The 18,649-nt window shown below is 43.5% G+C and overlaps 1 protein-coding gene across 1 annotated transcript; it reads left to right on the forward strand.

The window, feature by feature from the left end:
* The first annotated feature begins 640 nt into the window (after window positions 1–640).
* LOC106604703 (sestrin-3) lies at window positions 641–17,526 on the forward strand. The gene is made up of 9 exons (XM_014199628.3): window positions 641–829; window positions 11,959–12,159; window positions 12,402–12,584; window positions 13,297–13,542; window positions 13,653–13,767; window positions 14,130–14,254; window positions 14,449–14,615; window positions 14,863–15,007; window positions 15,220–17,526. Exons 1-9 carry the CDS (start codon window positions 764–766, stop codon window positions 15,307–15,309), a joined length of 1,338 nt encoding a protein of 445 aa, XP_014055103.1. The 5' UTR covers window positions 641–763; the 3' UTR covers window positions 15,310–17,526.
* The last annotated feature ends 1,123 nt before the right edge of the window (window positions 17,527–18,649 follow it).

Genomic DNA, 18,649 nt, shown 5'->3' on the forward strand with positions numbered 1-18,649 from the left:
ACTTGTTTGCTTTCCTTTTCCTCAGAAGAGACAGGGAATCGTTCCTTATGACATTATCTGATGCATGCATATGTTCCTTTTTTAGTACAATCTTCTGTTCCTCTATTTCGTTTCCTACAGACAGTTTTTTCTGATGAATTACTAGTAATCAAGTATCAGGATGGACATTTTTCAATTAAGGTATCTTTACTTTTACTCAAGTATGACCATTGGGTACTTTTTTACCACTGCACCCACCGACAAACACACCTGCTGATGTCAAGCTTGGGTAAGAATATACATCACTTGCGTTTCTTTTTTTTTAGGGCCCTATTTGAGAAAAATGTATTTTGGACCCAGTAGGTACTGGAGTAAGCCCTGTGAGGTAATTTTGTTGTATGGCTTTCCTCTCTGTGGACTGTGGAAAAATAAAGAAAAGCACACTGCAAATTCATCTCAACGTTGAATGGATCAAATGTTGTTGTTTTTCTCCACCAGACCGTAGCTAGCAGTAATTGACTTTCATATCTGCCTTTCAGTGAAAGAGTTGAAGCCTTAAATGCCATCTCTGTAAGTTGATTGGTCTTTAGCATTTGCACGGACCCTATTCTTTACTCCGCCCCTTTGTGCTTTGATTGGGCGCACTGTTACTGGAGCTGTCAGTGCACTGCGAGTTTTTTCACCTCTGGCTAAATGCCCAGACTTGTAGTGGCTCCGCTTTGTCAGCTGGGTAGGTGGACATCAGGAGAGACAGAGCCGTATCCATGCACTAATTAGTTGGAAAATGATCATCTTTATGAAAGAAATGGATTACCCTCTCAGAAACCAATGTCAGCGCGTCCAGAACCAGGTATTTGTCTTGACTTAACTACTAAAAAGCCAGTCAACATTCCAATTTATGATTAACGTTAGCTGGCTACTAATAAAGTTCCATCGACTGTGTCGTTCATTCATTTTGTCCTGAAAAACTTGTGGCAGGTTTTGTCTCTCACGAAATTGTTAGCCAATGTTAGCTCCAGAACTAACGTTAACTACTTATACTTACATCCCTTGATAATGGTGGATTTTTTTTTTTTGGTCTCGAGATTTGCTTTTGCTTTAGCTAGCTAACTAATTTAATGTCCGAGCTAGTTTGTCGACATAAAATGGCTAGGTAGCTAACTGCCTTGGTAACTCACTCAGACTTGATAACTAGCTAGCTAACGTTAGATGACAGTTGACAAGGGGCAGGTGAGCAGCTACATTATCTACGTTAACTAACAGGTGGCTATTAAGTTAGCTAACAAGTTAGCTAGTTTACTAGCCAAGGCAAGTACGTTAGCTAGCTAACTAACGGTTCTTCTGAGCCAACTGGCCAAAGAAATGGCCAGCTGGCTAACTTGTTTGTCACCTCTGAAATAGCTAGGTAAATCACGTTAACTAGCCAAAGTACCAACAATGCAATGCCAATGGTCATCATCGATTGTCATTTAATTTATATAGCTATGGGGCTTATTGAAGGACCGGTAACAAGCTGTCAAGAATTTTGATTTGTCAGTCAGTCAGTCAATGAATGAACATTTGCTGTTGAAAAATGGTTGAGACATCTATTCAACTAAACTAACGGTGTTGAATGGGAACCTAGTCCTAGAATGTTGCCATAATGGATTGACAACTAGCTAACGTTAACTGGATAGTAAAAACGAATATGTTAATCTGCAAACTAGGCTATACTTTTCTTCGTGATGTATTTGCATTATGATTGGAGCTATATTTACAGCCTGGGTTTGATGGCCATCAGCCGCCTACTCTTTTCTCTTTTTGTGGGAGAAGGCAATAATGACATCATCTCTAGAGATTTGCTCGTACAGAAAAAGTGTCTGCTAACGCTATGTCATTCCATCATTTTGGCAGTCTGTTAGTATGTTCTGACCAGCTGCAAAGAATCTAGTTGGCTTGCTAACGAACAAAGACCGTCGTTGACAGAGTTCAAGGAGCAGTTTTTCTGTTCTGTTTCAATCGGCCTAATGCATTGGCCTCTGTCATAATGTCAAACGTTTGTTAAAGATATTTGTTTTGTGTGTATTTTTTCACTAATATTTAGACCTTGTGTGCAGTGATGCTGGGTGCACTGCCAATCAAAGTTGTTTTTCTCATTTCTGTGCTGTTTTTCCATGTACAGCCGAGAGGGGGCAGTGCGGATAGGATAACTTGTTTACTGCGATTCAACATTCAGAAGTAGCTAGAACAATAGAGGAATGTGCTCCGTGACATGCATTCCTTAATATTTGATGTAAAATGATATTTGACCTGCACTTGCATATAGCCTAGGTCTAAACCCCTATCTTCAATGCTATGTATATGTCAGATGTGTCACATTTATCTCCTGCACCAAACCTGTCATACATAAAAATGTGATGAATAGCCATACTTATGAGATTTGCACCAGGCGTTTGCCGATTTGACTAGGCAGAAGCATGGGATGTATATTTTTAATTTGAATAAACAAGATCCTTTCTGAGGTTTAGAGTTTTGGACATTTGTTGCAGCTCTGGTTAGAAAACAACAGACATATTGTTGCATCATGCTTTTGGGTGTTCTTTGTGCAGAACCCAAAGTAGGGCCCCTCCTAGACTATTGCTCCCTTACCACTGTATATCTTGTCAATAAAAGTCCCACAGATATAAATGTCAGGTGTTTAAAAACTGTATTATCTGCTGGCATTGATATGAATTGGCGTGGTGTGTGTGAGCGTTGCAAAATAAATGTACACACGTGTTTCAATAATTTCACCAGCACCGCTCGATCGCGTCTGCGTAGGAAAGCGCTAAAATAGAACTTGGTTCTATTTGATACACGCGACGCACTGCAAGTCCCCTCCTGTTGTATTCGGCGCATGTGACAAATAAAGTTTGATTTGATTATTGGATATCAGGAAGATACAAACCCTGGATGCTTGAAAGACAGAGGAGGAGAGATTAAAGACATAAAATTAAAGCTAGTTAGATTTTAGATCTGTGGATTAATTGTCAGAGTAGAGAAACATACGATTTTGTATGACTGTGTCAAAATTCTGCGAAGAACCAACTAACAAGAGGACCGGGTGCATGATGGGTAAAATAACAACCCAATGTTTATCTCCCAAGACCAGCTAGCTATCTGAATGTCCATGAATGTTTCATTTGTGTTTCGACCTGCCCCCAAATTATTAAAGTTGGTTCACAGTTGGTTTTGATATTTTAACCTGCGTGTCATGGTCGGGACTGGTGTGGGTGGACAAAATCAACATGTGTGCAATCACCGCGATGGCGCATGTCTGTGGCTGGTGTAGTCAGCATATTAGGCGTACTTCTAGTTTGAAAAAGAGGCAGAGAGAAGGTTGAAAAGGGGGTATTATGAATGTAACTAACCAGGTTACAAAAGATGACTAGATCAAGCAAATAAAGTAACCTGAATTCTGACACATTTTGTGTGCATTAGCACTTGTTTCTTGTCTATGCTCAGCTGTCTGATATAATCTGGTTCTACCTGCTTGTCATGTTTTTTTGTTTGTGCATGTTTGCATGTCTCTCCATATGTAGCATGGTGTGTTTGTGTGGGTCGTCTATGGCTGCTGTCCTGCCCAGCTCCCCCCACCCCCCCACCCCTCCTGTGGCCTGCAGCTGGTTGTTTAGCACACCTCCCTTGCAGGGCCAAAAACAGAGCTCGCTGTTTGTGTTTCCGGTGAAGACGAGTGTGTTAAAGGCACGCAGCCGGTACTCGACACTAGCAGAGCAGCTAATGACAAGGACAGACCCCTTCAGGCTCACTTGGAATGCAGATAGAATATCCCTCCATCTCCTCCTTCATCTGCAGCTAACCCCCTGCACTACTTTATCCTCTCGCTTCCCTCCCTGTCACATTTACCCTTTGAACCACTACTTGCATCATTTTTCTAGTCTTTCTTCTCCTTTGCTTGGTCATCTCTGCATACTTCCCATTTCTTATTTCATACTCCACAATTTATAGGCCATTGTCTATTTAAGCAATAAGGCACCTCAGAGGTTTGTGGTGTATTGCCAATATACCACAGCTAAGGGCTGTTCTTACACACGATGTAACGCAGTGTGCCTGGATACAGCCCTTAGCAGTGGAATATTGGCCATATACCACAAACCCCCGAGGTGCCTTACTGCTATTATAAACTGGTTACCAATGTAATTGGAGCAGTAAAAATACATTTGTTTGTCATACCCGTGGTACATGGTCTGATATACCATGGCTGTCAGCCAATCAGCATTCAGGGCTCGAACCACCCAGTTTATAATCGCCTGTTTCCCATCCCCTTTTCCCATCTGTTTGTTTCTTCTACCCCTCAACACAGCCACTATCCTTTGCATCTCGTTTTTACCTTGTGATGTTCTCGGATCAATAAACAAATGAGTTTCCCTGTGCAGCAGAGAGGCAGGGACCAGGGTCAGGGTGGATGATGTGGTAAATCAATGGTGCTTTTGCATTTCAAATCATGTTAACCTCTGCAGAGACCCAGGGAGTTACAGGCCTTAGTCAGGATAATACTTTATTGAAAGGCTTTCAGCTGATTTACAGCCTCTCAACCTTCCTCACTTAATACAATACAGCAGTCTGCTCTTGGAAACACTCAGTAATCACTGTGCATGTTATTAGTCTCAGCCTTTACACTTTGATATTATATTCTGTTGTAATCAGTATGGCATGTCTCTATATAGGCCTACAGTTGAAGTCGGAAGTTTACATACACCTTAGCCAAATACATTTAAACTCAGTTTTTCACAATTCCTGACATTTAATCCTAGTAAAAATGTCCTGTCTTCGGTCAGTTAGGATCACCACTTTATTTTAAGAATGTGAAATGTCAGAATAGTAGTAGAGAATTATTTATTTCAGCTTTTATTTCTTTCATCACATTCCCAGTGGGTCAGAAGTTTACATGCACTCAATTAGTATTTGGGAGCATTGCCTTTAAATTGTTTAACTTGGGTCCAACGTTTCAGGTAGCCTTCCACAAGCTTCCCACAATAAGTTGGGTGAATTTGGCCCATTCCTCTCGACAGAGCTGGTGTAACTGAGTCAGGTTTGTAGGCCTCCTTGCTCGCACACGCTTTTTGAGTTCTGCCCACAGATTTTCAATAGGTTTGAGGTCAGGGCTTTGTGTGTGCCACTCCTTAAGCCATTTTGCCACAACTTTGGAAGTATGCTTGGGGTCATTGTCCATTTGGAAGACCCATTTGCGACCAAGCTTCAACTTCCTGACTGATGTCTTGATGTTTCAATCTATCCACATACTTTTCCTCCCTCATGATGCCATCTATTTTGTGAAGTGCACCAGTCCCTCCTGCAGCAAAGCACTCCCACAACATGATACTGCCACCCCTGTGCTTCACGGTTGGGATGGTGTTCTTTGGCTTGCAAGCTTCCCCCTTTTTCCTCAAAACATAACAATGGTCATTATGGTCAAACAGTTATATTTTTGTTTCATCAGACCAGAGGACATTTCTCCAAAAAGTACGATATTTGTCCCCATGTGCAGTTGCAAACCGAAGTCTGGCTTTATTATGGCAGTTTTGGAGCAGTGGCTTCTTCCTTGCCCTTTCAGGTTATGTCGATATAGGACTTGTTTTACTGTGGATATAGATACTTTTGTACCTGTTTGCTCCAGCATCTTCACAAGGTCCTTTGCTCTTGTTCTGGGATGGATTTGCACTTTTCGCAGCAAAGTACGTTCATCTGTAGGAGACTTCCTGAGCGGTATGACGGCTACGTGGTCCCATGGTGTTTATACTTGCGTACTATTGTTTTTACAGATAAACGTGGTACCTTTAGGCGTTTGGAAATTGCTCCCAAGGATGAACCAGACTTGTGGAGGTCTACAATTTTTTTTCTGAGGTCTTGGCTGATTTTCTTTTGATTTTCCCATGATGTCAAGCAAAGAGGCACTGAGTTTGAAGGTATGGCCTTGAAATGCATCCATAGGTACACCTCCAATTGACTCAAATGATGTCAATTAGGCTATCAGAAGCTTCTAACACTATGACATAATTTTCTTGAATTTTCCAAACTGTTTAGAGGCACAGTCAACTTAGTGTATGCAAACTTCGGACCCACTGGAATTGTGATACAGTGAAATAATCTGTCTGTAAACAATTGTTGGAAAAATGACTTGTCATGCACAAAGTAGATGTCCTAACCGACTTGCCAAAACTATAGTTTGTTAACAAGAAATTTGTGGTGTGGTTGAAACACTCAGGTTAGAGTCATTAAAACTTGTTTATGTAAACTTCCGACTTCAACTGTATGTGTTAATTCCCTTGATTAGCCTATAGCAGTTGACTTGTGCCTAGAGGCCCTTTCAGTTGATTTCATTAGTTGTTACTCATTTATACTGAACAAAAATATAACCGCAACATGCAACAATTTCAAAGATTTTGCAGAGTTACAGTTCATATAAGGAAATCAGTTGATTGGAATAAATTGATTAGGCTATTCTATGGATTTCACATGACTGGGCAGGGTGGGTCTGGGAGGGAATAGGTCCACTCACTTGGGAGCCAGGCCCACACACTGGGAAGCCAGGCCCAGCTAATCAGAATGAGTTTTTCCCAACAAAAAGGCTTTATTACAGACATTTTTTCCACCACCCCAATCTGACGATCCCGCAGGTAAAGAAGCTAGATGTAGAGCTCCTGGGCTGCTGTGGTTACACGTGGTCTGCGGTTGTGAGGCCGGTTGGACGTACTGCCAAATTCTCTAAAACGACGTTGGAGGCGGCTTATGGTAGATTCATTAACATTCAATTCTCTGGCAACTGCTCTGGTGGACATTTCTGCAGTCAGCATGCCAATTGCACTCTTCCTCAACTCGAGACATCTGTGGCATTGTGGTGTGTGTGACAAAACGGCACATTTTAGAGTGACCTTTTATTGTTCTCCAGCACAAGGTGCACCTGTGTAATGAGCATTCCGTTTTAATCAACTTCTTAGCATGCCACACCCCTCTGGTGGCTGGATTATCTTGACAAAAGATAAAATGCTCACTAACAGGGATGTAAACAAATTTGTGCACAAAATGAGAGAGATAAGCTTTGTGCGTATGGAACATTTCTGGGATTTTTTATTTAAACTCATGAAATACGGGACCAGCACTTTACATGTTGCGTTTATGTTCTTTTTCTATTGTAGTTTGTATGTTAGCTACGTATTTTTATTTTGTGCCACTTGTTAGTTGGGCTATACGTATACAAATGTGTTAAGAGTCAGCAGAATTGATGTGCGACTGTGTCATTTCCTGCCTGAGACTGATGAAAGGATGTTGTTTCCTGTTTTAGTTTGACTAGACTACTTCTTATAATGCAACATGTTGGAGATTAACTTCCCTATTTGAGCATGTCAAGATGTCTGGGGAGACTAATTGTACCGTATAGAAAATGTATGCCGTTGTGATAGTTTAAAGTGTCTGACTTTTTCTTGTCTGGTTTGAATTATTAGTGAACAATTGCAAAATTCCAACAACGGTGAACAGAATGACTAGTTCCATGTCTTCTGAAGCAGGTCACTCACCCTACCTGTACGCGTGCCAGTGATGCCTTCCATACAGGTTCTCTCATACTGTAACTTAAAGGGATACTTATGGATTTTGGCAACGAGGCCCTTTATCTTCTTCCCCAGAGTCAGATTAAGTTGTGGATACCATGTTTGTCTCTGTCTAGTATGAAGGAAGTTAAAGGTAGTTTTGCAAGCCAATGTTAACTAGCGTTAGCACAATGACTGGAGGTCTATGGTATCTGCTAGCATGCTTGATTCTGTTGCCCTACAGCGCTATCAGGTAAATGGTGACTGGCCTGTTGAGAGGTGCTGAACACATTTGTCTTTTACTGCCATTGTGAGCCTGTTTCTTATCGGGCCCTGATGAACTGTGATATATTTACAGGGTGAGTGGGACATGGCCTCTGAGGCTCGTAGCATCCTGGTTGGGAATAGGGTTCCATCTGGCTGACTGGTCTGGAGCGTTGGCATTCCAGCTTTAACGCATCGGTCTGACACGTTAATAACACACACTAATGATGTGGTGTCATGGCCACAGCAGGATGTTTATGATACAGCCTTTAAAGCCTGACCGAGCCCTGACTGAAATTTAAACTCGTGTTTAATTCGCTTGTATGGAACTTGATTGGCAGAAAGTACCTCAGAATACCCATGGAGACTTGGTTAGACCGAGTTCCTGGAGAGTGGGACTTTGATTGCTCTGAGGCTTGTTTGTTGGAGCCTGTTGAAGCCAGACGGAACACCAACATGGAAAATGTGGGGCCACAAATCAGCAGGCACAGAGTTGTGGGGGCATACGTGTAGGGTTGTGTGAGTGACGTACGCCAGTGTCAAAGACCCTGATGCTAGGCCAGCGAGGCCCGTGTCGTAGAGTTGAGCTCCCGTGTTCCTTGAAAGTAGGCAAGTGGGTCAGGATCCAAGTCTGCATGTAAAGAGCTTTCTCTCCTGTTTGCTGCGGTCTCTATCACTGAACCACTTACATTTTTTTTTCTCTCTTCAAAGGCCACACACCTGACCATGCATTCTCTATATAGGACTACCATGAGATTGACACATTGCAGTCAATAGCTGTTGCATGGGGATTTAATGAGGACTCGTGTATTGGAAGGCCATAGAAATAAAATGTCGCATTTAATCATTGAGGCAATGAATGCCATGGGCTGTCAGCTGAGTGGTTATACCCCCTAGGCCTATCCTTTTCCACTTCTTGACATCCACCAAAATGTTGGAGATGTGTTCATTTTAATATTGGAAAGTCTTTGTACCTAATGTTGGAGGAAGGACAGTGCCACCTGCTGGGTAAGGTGTGAAGTGAAGCGTTTTTATGAGCCACAGAGAAGCCAGTGAGGTATGCTAACATGGGGCTAAATGCCACGGAGCTATTACGTGAGGTGTTAGAGCTACATAACGACCATCGCAAATCACCATCGCTGCCACAGACCCGCTGATATACCTTTGATATGAGGGGAGCCTTAACTAGTGGCTGTGGCGGTCATGAAATTGTCAGCCGGTGATTGTCAAACAAATAACTGTCGGTCTCACGGTAATTGACCAAAATACATGCAGGATCTCCTGGCTTCCACATATAGCCTACAAGCCATATTTATTTTAGACAGGTCTAAAGAAGCATGATATGAAGAAAATGTAGTCTGTTTCAGAAGAAAAGAATAGCGTACTCTTGAGTTGTCCCTATGCCAAATGGCTGTGGTCTACACTAGTTCATTTAGCAGACAAGATTTGCTTATAATTCTGTGGCATTATTTTATAGTATGAAGAATACAATTTGAACAAGGCTGAATAAAATATAAATATTGTCTCCAAACGATTTGAGGGAGTGTGCACATGCGGCTATTCTGTTTTGAGCGGTTAACAAAGAAATGGGTACTCCTATATGCTTAATTAAGAGTTAATGTAACTTTAATTGTTATGCAAAAGTTGGTCTATGTGTATATTTTTTTATACATTGTAAGGCTGCATGATTAGATTATGAAGTCATGAGCTCTGCTTTTGTACACACTCCAATAGTCTCTCATTCACAATTTGACAAGCACTTGATAATGCCTCGAATTTCACCCTTTGTGGCCATAATGCACCCTAAAAGAAATCCATGCCTTTTGCGGCCTGGAGTGCTGCGTTGTGCCCTTCTCCCAGAGTGTGCTGTGCAATTGGAAGCCCTCTCACTCACACGGCTCTCCGTCCTTATCCAATTCCGAGGTGCATGTTGGAAGAAACGTTCACATTTACTTTTCGTCAGCCAACAAGATGAGTAGGCCTAACGAACAGCAAAAACACTAGCCTATGTCAATCTACTATCCCCCATAGTACATTAGTCGACCTATTCTGTGCGAGAAATAAATATTCCAAAAATAGTCTAGAACAGTTGTGGGATGTGATAGATCCCAGATTAATACAACAACTAGCATCAAAACATATTCTTTATGCAATGTGGCTGATGCAACAAATCAGAATGTTTAGCTTAAAATGGCTATTTCTTCACATTATAAGCGCAGCAATGCGTACATGGTAGTAGACTATAAGCGCAAATGTTAAATTAGTGGAAAACACCATTATCTAAAGTGACCGCAAATGCGATTACGCATGTAATGCTTTTATTATAAAGGGGCATTTTTTTTATGGTGAAAATGATCTTCCCCGAACTCGAAAGTCACGCACTGCTTATATATGCCAGTTAGGCGGATTAATGGAATTCATTTTAAGAAGTTATTTGGCCACTTTAGTTGTAATACAAACCTTATCAAAACATTTAGGCCTATGTGCCACATTTAGGCCAAAAAGTCGCATCGTTTCTTATGCTGGGCATTATTCACAAGTGATGATGTATAATTCACAAGTGATAAGCTAATATGGTCACCCATCACACTTTTCTTGATTTAATCTTGTATTTACATATACTAAATAATGTGTGACATTTTTTTTGTTTTAGAATGGACCATTATCATGCACCTGTATCAAAAACGGGGGAAGGGGAAAAAATACATGTCATCTATGTACTTAAATAGCGAATGGAGGACGCTTTTCCCTGTGGTTTATTTTCATGCCAGCCAGGTAGGCTATACCCCTGTTGTAAATATAAGCAATGTGCTTAATATTAGGAAAGTTGAGAAATAAATATAGTAGGCCGAGCCTATAGAAAGCTGATGGGATCCTTATATTTTTAATAGAGGCCATCAATCTGTTTTCTCTCCCTGCATTTGCATAGCCTATAGAAATGTTGCGCAACATGGGCTCTCGTGAAGTGTTTGATTAGATTTTCGAATAAATCTGCATTGATATCAGAATGATTAGAGGGACAATAGAGTGCTGAGTACCAGGCAGTTAGCAAGTTTAGTAGGCTACTAATGACCACCAGCAGCATCAGAGCTTGGAGAAGCCTAATTACCTCGACTTAAATGGTCATGTGGAATTTGACTGCCTTCATCACTCGTGACCGCCGGTGTGGCGGTAATAAGTTCACTGCAACAGCCCTTGCCATAACTGAGAACACCAGGCTCTGCCAGCAGAGACTGCTTAGCCACTTGGACCCTAGGTAAGCTGCCCAGGCCTCTCACATTTCACACACTGGGGAACCGAGTCAAGACCAGCTCTCTCCTGCCTGGTGCCAACACCTTTTCCTAGAAGCTGTTGTATGAGAGTGAGAGAGGTAATAAATCCCTTTAGCCTTTAAGACCAGTCTCTCTCTGAGTCCATGTTTCTCTTGGCCTGTGACTCTCCTCCCCAGCCAGCCTCTCCCTGTTGGTTTGGACTTTCCTCCTTCTTTACTGTGGTTCTTCCCTCCAATGAGGCCTCATTCAGTTCCAGCCTCACAATCCCCCATACACCCAAGTTCCTCTACATGTATCTGCTCTACTCATTATATCATAGTAAAGTGGAGGACTTTGAGCAGTTAATTCAGGGTAGTCTCGTTGCATCCTCCTATGACTATTGATCTGTTTTTGTCTTCTGGTTGATCCTCTCTGGGACTGTGAATTGTGTGGGATGCTGAGCTCTTTTCTCTACCAGCAAGTCTCTCTGCCTGAAAAGTGTGCAGAGCGGCCTTGTTTGTGTTTTGCAGGGGAATATTGTGAGGAATGTGTAGTGGTACAATATCTCTGCTGCGGCTATAAGAAGGCTCCTGTCGACGGTTGGTTCAAAACCCACAGTCCTGACCTGCCTGCAATTCACATACTGATCTCACTGTAGGCTGACACCACAGGGACCATCAGAACGATCGGTCAGCATGCCAGCCACCATAAGCAATCCTCATTAAATAAGGCTTGTGGAAAAACTGCCATTTCATTTATTCCCCATTCTGTTATAAAACACAGATTTTCACCTGGGATGAATCATTGCATAGACCTAGTTGGCAGTTGCTGTGTGCATTGTCAGTGACATACTGTCTCTGCCACCTGTCTCACCCTCCTCTTCCTCTGGTCCTGTCCAGGTGACGAAGGTGAACGCTGAGAAGGAGCGGGTGTCGCTGCGGTGCATGAAGGCTCTGGCCAGCAGGGGGGGTGTGGACGCCGTGTCCCAGCAGATGGCCTCTCACCCCCAGTACCTGGAGAGCTTCCTCCGCACCCAGCACTACATCCTCCACATGGACGGCCCCCTGCCCCTGGAGTACCGCCACTACATCGCCATTATGGTGAGGCCACTGGACACACGCTGCACATTCGCACTGCATGATGCACAGAAACGAGTCTTGTATTTGCGCACAGCACAGTTGCATACACTTGCACCGACCCCACTTTCATGTACGGAAACATTTACACGGACACAAACTCGCCACAACCCACCCACGCACATTGACACAAACGTGGTCAACATCCTGGAGTCAAGCCTACTTGTATTGAAGTGTGTGTCTGTCCCTCCCTCCATCTCTCCCAGGCTGCAGCGCAGCATCACTGTGGCTACCTGGTGTCTCTGCACTCGGCCCAGTTCCTCAGGGTGGGGGGGGACCCGCTGTGGCTACAGGGGCTGGAGGCCGTCCCCCCTCGCCTGCAACACCTTGACCAACTCAACAAGGTTCTGGCCCACCAACCCTGGCTCACCGCCCGCTCACACATACAGGTACCACAAGAACCAGCTCCTTGAAAAAGCTATGGGCTCTTATAAAAATATCTAATGTGCCAAAAAATAATGTTTTGACGTCTAAATTTGGATTTTGATTGATTCTTATCGTTGCGGTTTAGAACAGTGGTTCCCCCTTTTTGTAAGGAACTCAGTCCGGATTTCAGCTGACTCTTGAAAGTTGAAATGGTAGAATTGCACAAGGTGCAATTTTGAAATTGGGTAGTGCATCATCAGTTTTCCTCTTGTCATTTCAGACCTTAGAGAGCTATTTATAATTTGCTGACGTTGCAGATCAACTAGCCCATGTCAGCTAACGTTTTTCAGCCCATAGATGTTGAAGTAACATGAATACACATTAGATATGGCCAAACGTATAGAATTGCAAGAAAATGAGCTTTAAAACGGCAACATTGTCTCTGCACCCCATGACAAAATGTGTATAATTGCAGGAAATGTACTTTAAACCTGCAAAATGTTCTCTCCACCAACAAAAGGGGGTGTTAACAGTTTGTTTGATGAACCGTGCTTGTGCCCATAGAAATAGACGTGGGGGGGGGGGGGGGGGCAGGCAATGTTGGGAGGGGGACCTGAGTGAAAAAAGTTTGGGAACCGCTGGTTTAGAGGGTCATATCCCTGATCAGTAGAGTTCTCCACCCCTGTCTAATCTCCACCATGAGGCCTACTCTCTGCTGTGTCCTTCCCCCACCAGGCGTTGCTGAAGACGGGGGAGCAGTGCTGGTCTCTGGCTGAGCTGGTTCAGGCTGTGGTGCTGCTGGCCCACTGCCACTCCCTCTCTAGCTTTGTGTTTGGCTCTGGCACCGACGCTGACCCCGTCCCCCCCCACATAGCCCCCAACGGCACCCCCCCGGGCTACTGCCTCTGTGACGCTGCCAACGGCAATGTCAGCGCGCCTCCGCCTCTCGCCACACCCTCAGAGCACACCACACGACGACGGGTAAGGGCTGTGTGCTGTGTCACACTGAATAGGACATCTGTGCTATTCCACAACCGAATGGTTCATGTTGTTCAACTTCACGTCTTCTATCATTTCATCTGTCTTGGCAGTCTCTGGACTCCAGTTGTGAGATGGTGTGTCTGAAAGAGAGGATCCAGAAATCCCAGGAGGAGAAAGAGAGAAGAGGGGAGTGCGTCCTACACAACCAGACACTCCAGCACACAGGTACACACACACACACACACACACACACACACACACACACACACACAGCTGTCCCCGCTCACTTTCACATTCACACCTGACATTGTGAAGCGGCGAGGGCTAAACTTATCCTCATGTGTGAACCAGTGGAGGCTGGTGGGAGGAGCTATAGGAGGACAGGCCCTTTGTAAAGGCTGGAATGAAATCAATGGAACGGTATCAAACATATGTAAACCCCATGTTTGACTCCGTTCCGTTGATTCCATTCCAGCCTTTACAATGAGCCCGTCCTCCTATAGCTGCTCCCACCAGCCTCCACTGGCGTGAACGTTGAGTGACGGATCGACTATATTAATTTATCCTCTCTCGCTGTTTCCTCTCAGATGTGGAAGATGAGGAGGAGATGATCTACTCGGCAGACCCCTCTCGTTTCATAACAGACCCCGCGTTCGGCTACCAGGAGTTTGCCCGGAGGGAGGAAGACCACTTCCAAGTATTCCGGGTGCAGGTAAGGACATGGTTTCCATTCATGTTGGAATAAGAGGCGACCGGCGTCCATGTCAGTAAAGTAATAAATCAGCGTTTGTAGAATGTTCGCAGCAGATGCTGCATCGTATGTCTGTGGGCATATAGTTAGCTGTTACAGCTGTTACAGGAACCATGCGAGTATTTCAGGTTTGTTTGTGCGGTCTGTCTGGGCAGGACTACTCCTGGGAGGACCACGGCTTCTCCCTGGTGAACCGGCTGTACTCGGACATCGGGCACCTGCTGGACGACCGTTTCCGCAGCGTCACGGCGCTCCCCTCATCCCACGGGCCTGACCTGAAGAGAGCCATCTGGAACTACATCCACTGCATGTTGGGAATTAGGTGAGGTCCTTCTATTGGTCTGCACACAAACACACACACACACGTATACAAACACAGGAACCAGCGCAAGTCGTATGAACACTGGGTACATAATTTGAGTTCTTGTAAAGTGAGATGCTATCGTGATCACATGCATTGCAGCCAGGTTAGTCCTATGATTCAACGCTTGGGATTTGCTGCAAAGGCCCCCCGCTTGGATAGCGTTCATGTTTGCATGACATGTGACACTTGTGGTGTGGGTCTGCAGGTACGACGATTATGACTACGGGGAGGTAAACCAGTTGCTGGAGAGGGAGATTAAGCTTTATATCAAGTCTGTGGCCTGCTACCCTGACGCCACCAAGACCCCGCTGTGTCCCCTGCCCTGGGCACCACTCAAACCTTCTGAGAGGGTACGCACCCCACCTCATACCAATACACACTGCATCCATATAAAGCTGAACTATATACTGGAACTAAATCTACTGGAGAATAATAGTTTTGTACCAAGTAATGTGGTGAAATGGGATGCAAAGTGGTCATTTGTGTTCCGTTTCCCCCCTCAACCCCATTCCATCTCTTGCTCCCTCTTATGATATCCTCTTTTTTCTCGCTCTTCTCTTAGATCCATGTGAACTTGCTTATAATGGAGGCTCGGTTACAGGCTGAGCTTCTGTATGCTCTGAGAGCCATCACCCAGTACATGATAGCTTAGGTCGGTTGGCGCGAGGGAGAGGCACAACGTTCATCACCAACGCTACAGAAAGACCAAGCTAGAAGGCTGCAGGGTGGGAACCCCCTTACAGCAGGCAGGGATATGGGGAAGAGACCGGCAATTATGAGGAAGAAGCGTTGTGCAACTATCTGTCCTATTTCTCAGTTAAAAAATGGGACAAAAAATATAATGCAATCATTTAAGATCTAGTGGAATGTTGTTTTCCAAAGTCAAAACGCGCAACGCAATTCCTCTCTTCCCCTCGCTCTGCCTGCTCATTTTCCACTGTGCAAGGGTGGTCTGTCCACTTCTCATTTAATGTATTTTCCTCTTACAAAATGTCTCTGCTCTTGATGGTTAATGTGCAATTATATTACTATTATTACAATAGATATTAATTATTTTCATTTTTATTCATGTTTGTCTCAATTCTGTGATGAAAGCAGACGGTTGGTTCTGCAGTGTAGCAAAGAGATGCGTACCCATGGCCAACACAATAACCCGTTTCTTGGTTTGTGATTAGTCTTTTCAACTTAAAATCTGTTCTATACCAATTGTTTATCCTTAGTGGATGTTTTGGAGATATTGCCATAATTTGTCTTGTTACAGTCCCTGCCAGTGTAGGTAGTTGGTGAGGGTGATGGACAGTTGTTCATTGTAGCTCTAACATTTTGCGTTAGTACTGAAAGGTCAAGAACAAAACCAAGACACTGCAAGACGATATCACACAACTGTAGTTTATTTTAAAAGCATATATAGTGAAATAAAACAAGGTAGCTCAGTGGCAGAGATGGAGGCCAAAGTTGGTCTGAGTCTTTCCTTTCCGCTGTATGGCGTCTGATAGAAAGGATCCTTCTTGGGTCCCTCTGTAGTTAGATCAGCTGCTCTCCATTCCTACAGTCACTACATAGCCCCAGAGCGTTCTTGTGTAGGTGGAGTAATGCAGGGCTACACAGGGTCCTAACAGAGGCCATGGCCACAGACCTGAAGGAGATCACAACTCACTTCAGTATCTTAGATAAATCTGAAATCGCTATGACTATTTAAAACCACATTTTAACTTTAATACACACAGGGGTGGACAAAGTAATGTTTTGTAGAGTGACGCTCAGCCGTATGACTGTCAGTTGTTATATTGATGTGCTCTGGCATAGATCAAATGAAGGAATCTCCATTTCAAGGAATCCTCAACCATCCCTAAAACTGCATTGGTCAGCAGCACTCTGAACTGGAATATTGCAACAAAGAAGACCCCAAAAGTGACCTGCACTGGGTTTTGAATTGCTGTTAAACATACTCTACTATGCTATAGAAGATGTAGACTACGGATCAAATGTCATCAGTGGTCTGTGTATGATCTTGTGCATGTGAAAAGTAGGTTTGTTTTTCAATTATTTATTTGGTGAGCTTTATGACCTAAAATAAAGATGCCGATGCATGGTACAATTTGCAGAGCAGAACAATGTGGGTACTGCAAACTACATTTTTACCTTATTGAATTATCTTCTTTTTTTTTTTTTACACTTTTTGTAAACTTTGCATCACAGTACTATGATTGTTGAGCCCTTTGTTCAGTTGCTGGGTTCGCTGCTATATCCTGCCTGTTGTGCTGCAATATTTCAGCGGCAGTGAGGTTGACGACTCTGTTAATGGGCTCGACCGTTTTAAATGACAGGAGAGGGTAATTAAGAAAGAAGGAAGTGCATATCAATAGATGCAAAAGAAGCGCTTTTTAGTGCAGGTGCCTTTAGGCCAAACTGGACTGGTGCTTGAGTGAACAGGCTAGTCTACTCTGGGTTGAGTGTGGGCCTCATTCGAGCAGACTGCCACGCTGGCTCCTCTGGAACAGTGTTCTGTGGCCCATATAGAACTCCCTGTGCCATCACCGCTGGACACATGGACACGGTTACTCTACTTTGAGTACTACAGTTCTCATTGGTTCCTTGTCAACACCTCCATGACATCGTTATGGCTCCAAATGCAGCAGCGAAAGCGTTTTGTGTTCCTGTCTGTCTGAAGCTTCTGACCACCTGGCCAAGGAACTAAACGATAGAGCCACTGACACAAAGTTGGATGTTAGTTGTTCAATATTTACCACGTAAATGAATGGACAATATAATAAATACAAAAAAATGTCAAACATAAGTGAAAAAAGCAAAAAAAAATGTTTTTTGAAAATGTGAAGACTTATTTTTTCTATAAAGATGTTCTATCAAGTGCGTGTTTCCACTGTTTTATTTACTGTGGTTGCCTAATAGTGCTTTCACATTTGCCATATGTTCTAGTCAATTCCAAACCAATTTGTCAGTGCGTACAACTGAGGGACTCAACAACTACGTCGGTATCTCAAGCAAACCAGTTTAGTTGAACCATTCACAGTACTATTGGAGTAAGTGCAATTCAGAAACATACTATACACTGAGTATACACCTTTCTAATATTGAGTCCCCCCCCTCCCTCCCTCCCTCCCTCCCCCTGGCCTTCAGAACAGCCTCAATTCGTCAGGGCATGGACTCTACATGGTGTCAAATGTTCCACAGGAATTCTGGCCCAAGATGTTGTTTTGGGTGGTGGACCATTCTTGATACACAGGAAACTGTTGACTGTGAAAAATCCAACAGTGCTGCAGTTCTTGACACAAACCGGCGAGCCGGGCACCTACTACCATATCCAGTTCAAAGGAACTTAAATATTTTGTTTTGCTCATTCACCCTCTGAATAGCACACAGTCCATGTCTCAAGGCTTAAAAATCCTTGAACCTTTCTCCTCCCATTCATCTACTGATTTGAAGTGGATTCAACAAGTGACGTCAATAAGGGTTCATAGCTTTCACCTGGTCAGTCTACGTCATGGAAATAGCAGATGTTCTTAATGTTTTGTATACTCACTGTATATCATTGAAGCATATTAACAAAAATATGAAATAAAAGGGGGGAGAAGGTTAAAAAGATTGTTGTCTTACGTCATTGAGGCAGAGTAAGAGTGAGGCTAGCCTGGATCCATAACAGCATCTGAGACCGAAGACAGATGGCATGGGGATTTGAGCATGTCTGCAATCAACTCATCGCGGATCCCTGACCGTAGGCCAAGTTCCCTTATCCCTCACACCCGTGATCACTTTACTGAGAAATCCACATTTAACCTATCATGTTGTTGTGCAATATGAAACAAACAAGTAGTTGTGCTCATGCATATTGCTAATAGTTGGCACAGAAGTGTTAGTGAGATCATTTAGGAATACTTAAATTTCATTTAAATAGTTTGGCACTAAAATAGAGCACAGTCAGTATGATTTCTTTTAAGGGGTTAACTGATTCCAGCTATGATAAATGACAGCAT

This window comes from Salmo salar, chromosome 05 (genome assembly GCF_965601325.2).
Source record: "Salmo salar chromosome 05, fSalSal1, whole genome shotgun sequence".
NCBI lineage: Eukaryota > Metazoa > Chordata > Actinopteri > Salmoniformes > Salmonidae > Salmo > Salmo salar.

What these genes read in the sequence shown, in the direction of transcription:
- LOC106604703 (XM_014199628.3), top strand. Translation starts at nt 764, where the DNA reads ATGATCATCTTTATGAAAGAAATGGATTACCCTCTCAGAAACCAATGT. An exon ending in AGCACACCACACGACGACGG is followed by an intron (nt 13,543 to 13,652) that starts GTAAGGGCTGTG and finishes CTGTCTTGGCAG; the next exon opens with TCTCTGGACTCCAGTTGTGA. An exon ending in TCCAAGTATTCCGGGTGCAG is followed by an intron (nt 14,255 to 14,448) that starts GTAAGGACATGG and finishes CTGTCTGGGCAG; the next exon opens with GACTACTCCTGGGAGGACCA.